The 12,174-nt window shown below is 40.4% G+C and overlaps 1 protein-coding gene across 5 annotated transcripts in view; it reads right to left on the bottom strand.

The window, feature by feature from the left end:
- The window catches only part of Eed (embryonic ectoderm development), a 31,038-nt gene extending 20,875 nt beyond the window's left edge, over window positions 1-10,163 (bottom strand). For 2 of the 5 annotated variants that reach the window (XR_013111553.1, XM_076937703.1), the window contains exons 1-4: window positions 9,367-9,617; window positions 6,235-6,387; window positions 1,717-1,809; window positions 516-581 (exon numbers count right to left, since the gene is read on the bottom strand). Coding sequence is in view for 4 of the 5 variants with exons in the window: in XM_076937703.1 (XP_076793818.1) it covers window positions 516-581; window positions 1,717-1,809; window positions 6,235-6,387; window positions 9,367-9,480 (426 nt within the window). In the remaining variant the exon portion in view is untranslated. Of the gene's footprint in view, window positions 1-515; window positions 582-1,716; window positions 1,810-6,234; window positions 6,388-9,028 lie in introns of all 5 variants that reach the window. The other 3 variants (XM_034519027.2, XM_034519018.2, XM_076937702.1) reach the window with 2 other exon arrangements.
- Between the last annotated feature and the right edge of the window lie 2,011 nt (window positions 10,164-12,174).

The following is a 12,174-nucleotide window of genomic DNA, read 5'->3' on the forward strand; positions in this document are numbered from 1 at the left end:
TAGCTGGTCTCTGCTCATCATTTCTCTCATGGATTTCTAATGCTCCAGCTTCCACTCATCTTATACCCACCCATCTCATAAACATCTACCTCCTAACAAACTCAACATCATGTAGCCAGGATACCCTAGTGACAAACTCCTAGCTAAAGAAGGATGGGTCAGTAGCTTTAGAGAATTAGCTCTCAAAAGTTTTGATATACTTATCAAAATAAATGTCTTGAACCAGAGATATAAAAACACTCAGGCCGGGCGGTGGTGGTGGAGCATGCCTTTAATCCCAGCACTTGGGAGGCAGAGGCAGATGGATTTCTGAGTTCTGAGTTCAAGGCCAGCCTGGTCTACAGAGTGAGTTCCAGGACAGCCAGGGCTACACAGAAAAACCCTGTCTTGAAAAAAAACAAAAAAAAAAACCACTCAGAAGCCTGGTCTACCGAGTGAGTTTCAGGACAGCTAGGGCTACACAGAGAAGCCCTGTCTCAAAAAACAAACAAAAAAGAACACTCAGAAAAGGATACATCAGCATCTACATAGGACTGCAATAACCGTATTTCCCCTTGTGAATGGCATTCGTATAAGGTTACCTAAAGAAACAAAAATATACACATGTCATCTCAGATAAACATTCTCTTTATCTCTTAAACATTCTAGTTGCAATCATAATTTAACATTACAGAAACTGCTTTAAACAGCTCTGTATACTTACCAAAGCCTTATAAAGCCGCACACATTTTATGTTATACTAGACTATATTCAATAGCCTAGTAATAACAATTTCTATTTCCAAACATTTAAATATACATTTTATCCATGTAATCACAACTTTTTCAAAGTGAGTTAATGTCTAAAACTTTAGCCCGGCGGTGGTGGCACACACCTTTAATCCCAGCACTTGGGAGGCAGAGGCAGGCAGATTTCTGAGTTCGAGGCCAGCCTGGAACCCTGTCTCGAAAAACCAAAAAAAAAAAAAAAAAAAAAAAAACCTTTAAAAATAATTATGGTTTATCCTCTTTTAAATCTGTAACAAAACATCTTTGGTAACATGAAACAATGACTAATTAAAGAATGTCACATAAAGTATACATGTACTGAAATGTCACCTGATTCCCCCATAAATACAACTTTTTATGATTTTATGTATAATTAATAATATTTTAAAACTATTACTTAAATCTACTGATTTATTTTTGGTATAAAACAATTCATTACACCTCTTTTTAGATGACAGACTTCTGGGACTAGAGAAATGGTTTAGTGGTTAAGAGTATTTACTCTTCCAGAGGGTTCTGTTCCCAGCATGTACATGGCTGCTAACAATCCTCTGCAACTCTAATTCTAGGGGATCTGATACCCTCATGGCCTTCATGAGCATCACATGCACATGGTGCACATATAAACATGCAGGAACCCATAGAAACATATAAAATGAAACTCTAAAAGTATAGGTTTCTTTCATATTTAAATGACAAATAATGGTCATTTTTTCCAGCCATTCAAAATATTTATATAGGAAACTATAAAACCTGCTTCATAACAAATATACTTTCTAGTCATTAGTTTTAACCCCAATCACTTCTCAAAAGCTCCCCTCTTACACAGAAGAATCATACTGTCAACCCAGTATCCAGAGTTGATTTTAAAATCATTCCATTTTAACACTCTAATTGTAACAGATGCAAAATAATCACTATTGCCAACCTCCCCCCATACAACACTCACTCTGTTGCTTCCCACAGTTGCAAACACCAGAGGATCTCCTTCTTTACTGTGCCAGTTAAACTGAACTCCAAACAGTGGCTGGTTATGATCTTCCTATAAAATATAAAATAACCATGAAATAAGAAAATTTTAACATATTTTTAAAAACAAAAACCATTAGCAAACTAATCTTTACTTAACCTTCCTTCTCTCCTCCCCAATTCAGTTCATTCACTATCTTATATACTGTGGTAGTTTGACTAAGAACGGCCCCCATAGGCTCATTTATTTGAATGCTCAGGAAGTGGCACCATTTGAAAGGAGGAGGAGGTGTGGCCTTGTTAAGGTAGGTATTGCCTAGTTGGTGGCAGTGTTTAGCTAGGGTGGGCATGAGGTTTCAAAAGCTCATGCCAGGCCCTGTGTGTCTCTCCTCCTCCTGTCTGTAGATCCAAATGAGGAACTCTCAGCTATCTCTCCAGCATTGTGTCTGCCTGCATGCCACCTTGCTTCCAGCCATGATGATAATAAGTAAACCTCTGAAAATGTAAGCAAGCCTCAACTAAATGCTTTCTTTTACAAGATGGTTATGGTGCCTCTTCATAGCAATAGAACACTGACTAAGACATATATCATACACACACTGACTTCTGACATTAAAACTGTAACACTACACACACTTCCAGATCTTAAAATATGTGAACGATTTCCAACGAAGACTTACATCACAAGTTAGGAAAGAGCTATGTATCCTGAAAACACTCTAGTATCTCCCTGCTTTCTTAAACCCAACCTTCACTTTCTGAATCATGATAAATTGAGAACTTTTGGTAGATGTATTTTAAGTTCTTGAGCCCAGAGGACACAGTAATTTCTCTCGTATAACAGACCAACAAACAGTTTTGGATTGTATTCGGCTTTTCCCTTGGAAAGTAGAGCATATCACACTCCATTCCCGCCTCTGCTTTTATTAGTCAGTTCTATTCAAACAAATGTAAGTTATCTTGAATAATCTTTAAATAACCTTAGATTTGGATTATCATAGGAAAGTATCACCCCCTCAAGACTATTTGAACAGTAGAGACTCAGAGGGAATGAACTGTTCCTTCAAATACACACAGGGAGAGCAATCTGTGAGATTTATTTGTTTTTGGTGCTCACTCTACATGCAGTAGAAAAGCACACCACAGAGTTGTTCACACTAGTTTTCCAAGTTGCAGTTCAGATTTAAGGCTTTATTGCCCTAAATCTCCTGGTATTTAACACTGACTTCTAAGTTCACTTACTCGCTTCTACTTTTAATGTCTTCTAACTTTTATTTTCTTATCTCCTGAAAATCCAGGGCTTCAGGCTTTGAACTATTTTAAAGACACTTAAAAACATCATCCAGAGTTAGAGAGATGACTATCTCTGGCACCCTGTGTTTGTAGGTTGGGGTTGGGGGGGGGGGCTCACAACAGGCTGAAACAGTCCCAGGGGAACCCAACCTTCCACTATAGCATGCACATATCCCTATGGAAGACATGCCCATACACATAATTATATACATCAATAAAAACATCTTCTAGAGACAATATGTAAAACATTAATATAATTAATATCAACAAACTATAATGGACATTTTATTTCTTAATGTACTAAAGGGAAGTTTTCACCTCTTACAGGGTACAGTTAACCATACTGAACACTTAAAATTTGCTCCAGACTGGAAAATGCCAATTTCTTATGCTTTGCTAAGCGTTTACCTAAAATTATATTGAGAAAAGGTTTTCGTTTCTCTTTAAGGTACTTTAGTGTATGTTTGCATGTAGTAGAAGCAGTGAGTTTTATAACATTTTCCCCCCATATAGCATGAATTTTTAACTGAATTTAGGTATTACCCTTTAACGTCGTTAGTTCCTTTCTTCCCAAGTAATTCCTTTCTAAAGCTTATCCTGCATGGCTGAATCAAATACCTTCCTGTATCTACATTTCTTCACTCAGCTGTTGATGGGCACCCAAGCTTACCTGACTGGTTATTTCGAATAGTTACAACAAATGTGGAAAGACATCCTCTAAGATATGTAGGCGGTGTGGCAAGATCATACCTGGTATGGTAGCTCTACCTGTAGTTTCTGAGAATCCGCACACTGACTTCCAGTGCGGCTGCACTATCTTACATCCTCCCCAGGAGTGTGCAGGTATCCTCTGCCCCCAGCATTTACAGCTGTCCTCACTGCATTTAAAAAACAGTAACTACTCTGACAGGGGAGAGACAGAATCTCTGTCATTTTGATTCTCATATCCCTGGCTGCTAAGGATGATGAACATTTTCATGTGTATAATCACCAATAGTACTTCATGGTTTTTATAAAACTTCATTATTATTGTGCATGTGTATGGGTGATAGAGGAGGGAAAACAGACCCCAGAGGTCAGAGGTAACTTATGAAGTTGGTTGTAATGTGGGTCTGAGGGTGATGTTAGGTGTCCAGGCTTATGTGGCCAGTGCCTTTAACCACTGAGTCATCTGGACAGTCCTACTTCATCTTTTGAAATGTGTCTTCATTTCATTGCCTGTTTATTGAGTAGATTTGGGGAGGGGTTTTTGGGGGGAGGATAATTTTTAAAATTGTTTGTATAGTTTAGATATTAATTCCCCAAGTTTTTCTCACAAAGTTAAACTTATATCTGTAAGAGAGAATATACAAACATATATAATAAAGTTACATAATAAATATAATATATTTAAATATACATATATTTCCTCAGGGGGAAAATACCCACAATATTTAGAAAGTAGTAAATAGATATATAAACCATTTAAAGCAGACACTAAAAGTCCTTACCAATAGTGGTCTGGTATATATATATATACATGCTGAGAATAATAATTTACTCCAACTCCTTGTTTTCCCCTAAATCTTGCATATTTACATTATCAAACTGGGCACAGCACTCACAACTATAGTCACAACACACAGAAGACTGAGCTATGACTAGTTTGAGGATAGCCTGGGTTACACAGGGAGACACCATCTTAAAAAAACAAAACAAAACAAAAAAACATTGCCAGGCATCTGTGGAACATGCCTTTTAATCCCAGTACCCAGGAGGCAGAGTCAGGGAGATCTCTGTGAGTTCAAGGCCAGTTTGGTCTGTGTAGCCAGTGCTATACAGAGAAACACTATCTCAAAACAAAACAGGACAGAAAACACACTGATTTTGGGCTGGAAAGATGACTCAGTGGTTAAGAGCAGTATGCTCTTCCAGAAGATCTGAGTTCAATTCCCAGCAACACACTAGAGAACACAGGGGCCTAGCACTCAGATAAGCACCAACAGAACCAGGAATGTTAATTAGGCAGGTGTGTCTCTCTACTGGAGATAAAATCAAATACCTGCATTCCGCCCAGAAAGCTGAGAATGGTGGCTTCTTGCTAACCTGCTCTCAGCAGGGACAAACCTCACCCTAATTCCCTGCAATGATTAGACTCTTTCCTCCCTAAACCCATCCTTAGTGGATGTCACATGTACTTTATGGCCTGCTAACATCTATGCTATCTGTCAGAGAACACAATAGATTCTAGGACTTTTAGCTACAGAAGCCACCCTCATGGTCACATATACTTTGTGAAAGAGTTTCTATGTACTCATACCTTAACCTTTACTGTGTGCCTGGAACTGAAATGAGTATGGGAATTATTGTTACCTGGAGATCCTCTTCTAAATTCTACTGTTTGAATATGGTTACAATAAAACCACATGGTGTTAGACTCCCTGATCCAGGCAGACTAGTCTGATCCAAGATAACCAAGTCAGCCTGTACCAAGTGTTCATTCTCATCTCTTCATACAGTTTGCTTCCCAATCTGACACCTGTAGGAACCCCCTCACACAGACAAACATGAAGCATACAGGCAAAATACCATGTCCACAAGATACAAATAAATTAAAATATAATTAAAAAAATATATACACGTGTATAAACCCCATTTACCAAGCAGGTGACAATCTGCTTGACAATTCCATGACTTCAGGAATCAATTCTCTTGATTCATCATCTAGATTCCAAGGATTAAACTTAGGTTGTCAGACTTGACCCACTGAACCATGTGGCTGGACCCAAAACCCATAAGTTTTTAAAATGTCACATTGTTTTGTTAAAAGACAAGTATAAGCAAAAGTTTAGAATATCTTTAAAACTGTAAAAGTTAAAATGTGTTCACATTTGCTAGGGTCCAGTTAATAGATCACACTCAGTTCTGTTTTAGTAACTGATGTATCAGAAGTGGCTTTGGTTATAGTTTACTGAAATATCAAGAGTAACACTTCTTAAAGTCCTTTATTTGGATCAATAAGTAAACCAACAGCAGGCCACAATATTTACTACTACACATTTAAAGTAAAGGACAAACAAAGCTCAGTTGACTGTGTGACAGATTATAATACTCAGCTTAAACAAACAGAACCCCCTTTAAAACACAGTACTTCTCAAATACTTTGGACCTAAGGGTATCCCATGTCCCTGAGAGAAGCCTGTAGCCTAGAGCTTCCTGTACATACCTTGAGGCTGTTCACACATTTGAAAGAATATTTGCATTTCTTCGACTTCCATTTTCCCTTTCCCCAGCTTTTCCTTCCCGGTGCATTCGGTGTATTTGTGGGTGTGTCTGGGCGTTCTGTGTTTGTGCCACTCTCGATACTAACAGCATCATCCTGTGAGCAGTAAATCAGGAACTTCATCAAACAGATGTGCACTGTATTTAAAAGCAAGGGTCTTCATTATTAAAAAGATGGCTGAATTAAAAGTGTACAAAAATGAGACTTATACTCCTGGCCGCAGTTGGGGATGTAAAATCCAGTTATGCGTTTGAATACTTGTGGACAACTTACACTGCAGACAAAGTAAAAACAGTACTAAGAAAGGTATATGCGATCTAGGCTTTAAATAAGACAGGGATCTACACCAATGACACCAATACAATGATTCACTCCTACACAGCTCTGTGGAAAATGCCACTAGTAGACAAGAAAATGTGGGAAAAACTGCTCTCTTGCTGGCAAGGAGTTGCTAGGATTCAGCATTTCACTAACACATAATTCAATAAATCTGACTAATTTATTATCTTCATAATTTATTTGACTGCTACTCAGGTTGGCCATTTGGGGGCGAGAGTGTTAATGTTTCCTATAGTCAATGTAGTTTTGGAAAGCATCTGTTATGCAAAGTCTACTTATTTGTAACATAAACCATTTAGAATTTTAAAGAAGTCCTCCATAGTCCAGAATATATGTAAATGCAATTCAATAGTTTGAATCCTACTACGAAACATATTTGAACTCTGTACACTATTACATATCTGTCCAAATAGATATAGCCGAAGGAAATACTGAGAAGCCTTCTGACTTCTTATCTTCAGTTCAGAACCCATACTTAAGTCTTCTCTGGAATACAAAGACTTCCATCTACTACTATGGGGCAGCAGTAGTCCCCAGGTCCACTCCAGAGGAACCATTTTGTCAGAGTGTGTCTAACAGCCGTCAGAGTGAAGCCCATGAAGTCTACACTGCTTTTATGGTCTAAGTTACTGCTTCCTAAAGTTGGTTTTGTATTATAAAAGGTTAAAAATAAACAAAAGTGTCAAAAAGTATTTAAAAACCACCAATTCATTTAAAAATATCCATTTCTTCACACTGGTCCAAAATAAAATGTCTTTGCCTGTGAGACTCAAAAACAAAAACAAAAAAACCCCAAAACAAGGACTGAAGTACTTAACACAAAGCATGTGATTTACAAGTGATTGAATTGCAATTTGATGTAAATGTGCAACTAGCTTTTAATGGAAATTTAAACTGTTACAATTTAAATTGGCCTCCTAAATTGAAATCATTTTCAGCCAGGCATCCATTTCCCCAGCAATTGTGAGGCAAAGGCAGAAGGATCTTAGCCAGCCTGGGAATAACAAGGTCCTGATTTTAAAAAAAGAAAGAAAGAAAAATCACATTTTATCTGTTTCTCCTCACCTGTCGACTGCTCTTATATGCAAAAAGTTCCAATTTTGGATTTTCCAGTTAAAAATCCCAAGTTGCAGGTGGTAAAAATCACTTCTATCAATGGTTCCATCAGAATAAGGCAGAACCTGCAACTTACTGTGTTAGGAAACACATGTATTACTGCATCTAAATGTGTACCAGTAGCTGTGCCTTGAACCTTTGATATAACACTTAGTGGGCAGGTGCATGTGATCTCTGGACTCCAGGCCAACAAAAAGCACCCTGTTGCAAAACTTAAAAAATAAAACGAAATAAAATACAACAGGGGAAGCACATCTTTTGGTGAGCACAGAACCTGGGGCCTCCTATATGTTAGACATGTGCTTTACAAATGAGCCTTTATGTCTCTGGCCCTTAAAAATATTACATATATTTTAAAGTTTTATACTTGGTCTGGCTTGCAATCTTATGTGCTTCATCTGTATATACCCACAGTATTCTGCAGGACATGATGGTGTACATGATGTATTCTAGGTACTGTGAGGGTTAAAGTAAGACGGAAACAGGTGTGAGGGTGGCCTAGGGAGATTCTATGTGTTACACAGGGAGACTCTGACTCAAACAAACAAACAAACAAACAGACAGACAAAAAAATCTTTTATTCTGAGCGGACCCCAAAGGGTTCAATAATGTATCAAAGGCACACATACCAAAACATTTAGTCTCCTCCCTCTTTGAAAGGATCAAAGCAGAGGCTAACTCAATCATTAGGCTGTGGAAAGCTTTAGAAAGCATCAAAAAAAAAATGTACCTTAGGGGTCTGAAAAAATAAAATGAGCTTTCACTTAATTTTTTTCCCTGACAATTTCCTAATTATAAATAAATTTGACATTTTCATTAAATTCTGAGTAATTATTATACAAAAGACTCTACACTACCCTACCATAATATAAGTAACTAATTATTAGAACACGTGTCTAGTATTTTTTACGGGGCAGCATTTCTCTAAGCACGGGCTTCACTTAATTTTCACACTTGGTTCAAATACAAACTTTGCCACGGTGGCCTGAAATCTTCCAATCCCTTTACACTAAGCAAAAACTTTCAAATTGTTCCCTCCCTTGCCTTAATCAAAAGTGGGTCCCCCTCTACAATCTTCTCGATTCTGCTCCTTCCACAGAAAAGTCGACAACGAAGGCACACCGCACTTTCACGGAAAGGGGCATTCATAACCGCACGGTCACGTAAACCCAAGGCAGAGTTCTATACTTTCCATTCTGAAGATTCCGTAGTGCTCTACAGTGACACAACCCCTTAGGAGGTCTCCTCCTACCAACTTTCCAGGAGAAACAGAATTTCTTACCTCGAGCATGCCTTTTAAACTAGTACAATCTCAGATTCGCAATCACGGTCAAGTCCCCCAAAGGCACAAACTCCGTCTCCCACGCAGGGACGATCTGAGCAGACCTCGCAGACCCTCGGGTCCTTTAATCCGCTCTTCTCCAACTTTCTGCTCGCTATCAGCCGCCGTCCCAGCTCGAAAGCCGCAGCTAAACTGAACTTCCCCGCACGCCTGCGTTCTCCGGAGCGCGGGGTGACACCTTTCCCTCCCCCCACGGCCGCCCGCCCGCCCCGACCGCAGTTACCAAAGAACCTGAAACTTCTACGCCACGGTCCCGGGACAGGCGGGGCTACACTCACATTCTCGTCTCCCGAGAGGTCCGGGTTGCTGTTCTCATCGCTGCTCAACTTCTGCTTCTTGGCTGCGGGCATGTCTGTTCCCGCCGGCGCAGTCGACACTTCCCTCTCAGACATATTCCTCCGCCTCCCTCCAGGTTCTTGCCGCCTCGGGCGGGGCCTCCGCCACACCGCCGTCAAGCACGCCCGGCCCGAGCCTGCCGCAAAGCTGCCGGCACTGCCGCCGCCGCCGCTCCCCCCACTGTCGCAAATCGCGCCCAGCCGCCGAGGCGGGCGTGCGTGCGACCCCGCCACACTGCTGAAAAAGGGGCGCGCGCGCGCGCGCCCTCCCGCACGGCTTCCTGGCTGCTTCCCGTCCCCTGGTCCCGGCGGGCGGTTTTCCCGCCGCCCTCTCGGCACTTTGCGCCGAGGCGTCGGTTCTGCTGGCTCAGGGGGCAGGGTTTCCTACGTCCCCCTTCCCCACCAGCGCCTAGAGACGAGGCGGAACTCAACGGGCTGCTCCCTCACCCCCTTCCTTGCCAAGACGTTTCATCCGCAATTGGCTCAATCCTTCGCTCTCCGACCCGCTGCAAACGAGCGAAAGTCTGTGGCCTGGATCAGACCACTACTGCCGCAGAGGGAGGGGGGAGAAAAGAGAAGTCACTTCTTGTTTTAGGTGTCTGTGTCTACGGTCCCTGATGCGGAGTTTGGGAGAACAACATTGAGATAGTGTTCACGGAACTCCTCACAGCCTCGACTCTTTCTTGAAGGGAGAGATTCAAAATCTATAGGCTGTTTTCCGCTCGCCTCCCCCATCTGGCACATGGAAGGGTCCCACCTGGAGGTGCGCATGCGCTGAGGCGTATTCTCGCGCTGGGTTACGGAGACCGGCCTCCTGGCCCCTCCTCCTCTCGGTTCTCGTTTGCCGAGCCAGGTAGTCCTACTACAGTTTGAGCCGTTGGGGAGGATTTCGAAACGGTATCAAATCAGTGCCCACGGACACGCCTACATTCGGGCCAGATATTTTATCTAATAAATACTTATTACAATGAATGGTTATATTCAACCGGTTGGTGCCACTATTGGTTTAAGTAAACCTGTATTTTAAATTACATATTTAGATTTAAGTAAAAATACTTTGTGATGCATGATACATTCCAGTAATCCAACATCGGAAAGGAAACAACAGAAGCACTGGCTGATTGCCTCAGTCTTTAGATCATCCTGGTCTACATGACAAGTTTCTAGCCAATCAAGGGCTGTTTATTAAAAACCTGTTTGGAAAAAAAATCTTAAAATTGTATGGATCGGACAGGGTATGGGCGCATGCCTTTTATTCCAGCACTAGGGTGACAGAGGCAGATGAATTGCAGTGTGTTGGAGGACAGTTTGTTCTACACAAGGAGTTTCGAGACAGCCTGGGCTTCATTATAGACCTTGTTTCCAAAAATAAATAAATAAATAAAATCATATGGTTCTGAGTTGCCATGATTTATAGTCTGAGTGTTGGCTTTAGCTGTTAAAAACTGAGGCTCTAGGAAACTGACAAGATCTATGAATCAGTTCGAGCAACTGCATGAGTTTGTGAGACTTAGGTAAAAGGCAATTTTTTAATATAGGAAAAGGCAACTAAATTTGCCTGTATTATATTAAAAACTAATTTAATCTTTCCTTTTTAGATTTTTCAAAAATGTGTATGAGTGTTTCAGCTGCATGTATGTCTGTGCCCCTCATGTGTGCCTGATACACAAAGTCAGAAGAGGACTAGAGTTACTAATGGTTGTGAGCCACCCTGTGGGTCTTCTAGAAAAGAGTGGCCAGTGATCTTAACCACTGAGCCATCTCACTAGCCCCTCAGGTCCAATCTTGACAGACAAGTAATAAATTTGTGAGCCTCGTGAAGTTGGTGGGTGTATTGGTAAGCCATGGGAACGACTGAATGAAGAGCTTCCTCTCACCTCAATTTTAGGACATAATTATTTCTATATTGTCATCTGTAAAATGAAGAGGTAGAAACAGACACGACATTTGCTGGGCAGACACTTAATAATATATGTATTTTCCTTTAGCCCTCCAGTGTCTTAGTCTTTCAGAGGAAGTTTATGTAAGCTAAATGAGACAATTTAGATGAAAAGGCTTAAATGTTTATCATTTCTGGAAAAGTTGCTGGGAGATAAAACTTTGAAATTTGTAACAAAGGTTTACTTTGCTTTACAATTATTAGTATTAATTTTATGATTAAGATTTTAAATAAACTTTTTATTGATTCTTTGTGAATTTTACATCATGCATCCCAGTCCCATTCATCTTTGTATTTGCCCTCCACCCGTGCAGCCTCCTCCCCCAAAGAAAATAAGATCAAATTAAAAATAATCTTATTGTGGAAGCTGTAGTGTGTCACAGGGTGTCACACAGTGTACCCTTGTCCACACAAGATGTCTACTACAATGAGAGGTCCTCTGGCTTCTGCTACACTCTCAATACTGGATCCTCATGGGTGTTCTGGATCTGGGCCTGGGAGGTGGCTGAGTTGGTCGGCCTACCAGTGTCCCTGTGCCCACATCACCAGGGTGAACTCTATGAATAAGATTTTATCAGAAATTTCCTCCTATGCAGTAAGAAAAAAAATAGAAGGAAAACACATTTTTGTTGAAGGTGACTTTAAGATGGAAGGTGTTCTTTTCAACTGTATCAAAATTAGAACAATTCCTATTTTAAGATGCTAGGACATAAAGGGCCCAGAAAGTTGTGTCCAGAGGTCATATTCACTGAAGATCTGTTACACAATTTATCTAATTTAATCTTTCATTTTTTTATATTATCATTTCACTT

Source organism: Arvicanthis niloticus, chromosome 1 (assembly GCF_011762505.2).
Source record: "Arvicanthis niloticus isolate mArvNil1 chromosome 1, mArvNil1.pat.X, whole genome shotgun sequence".
Taxonomy (NCBI): Eukaryota; Metazoa; Chordata; class Mammalia; order Rodentia; family Muridae; genus Arvicanthis; species Arvicanthis niloticus.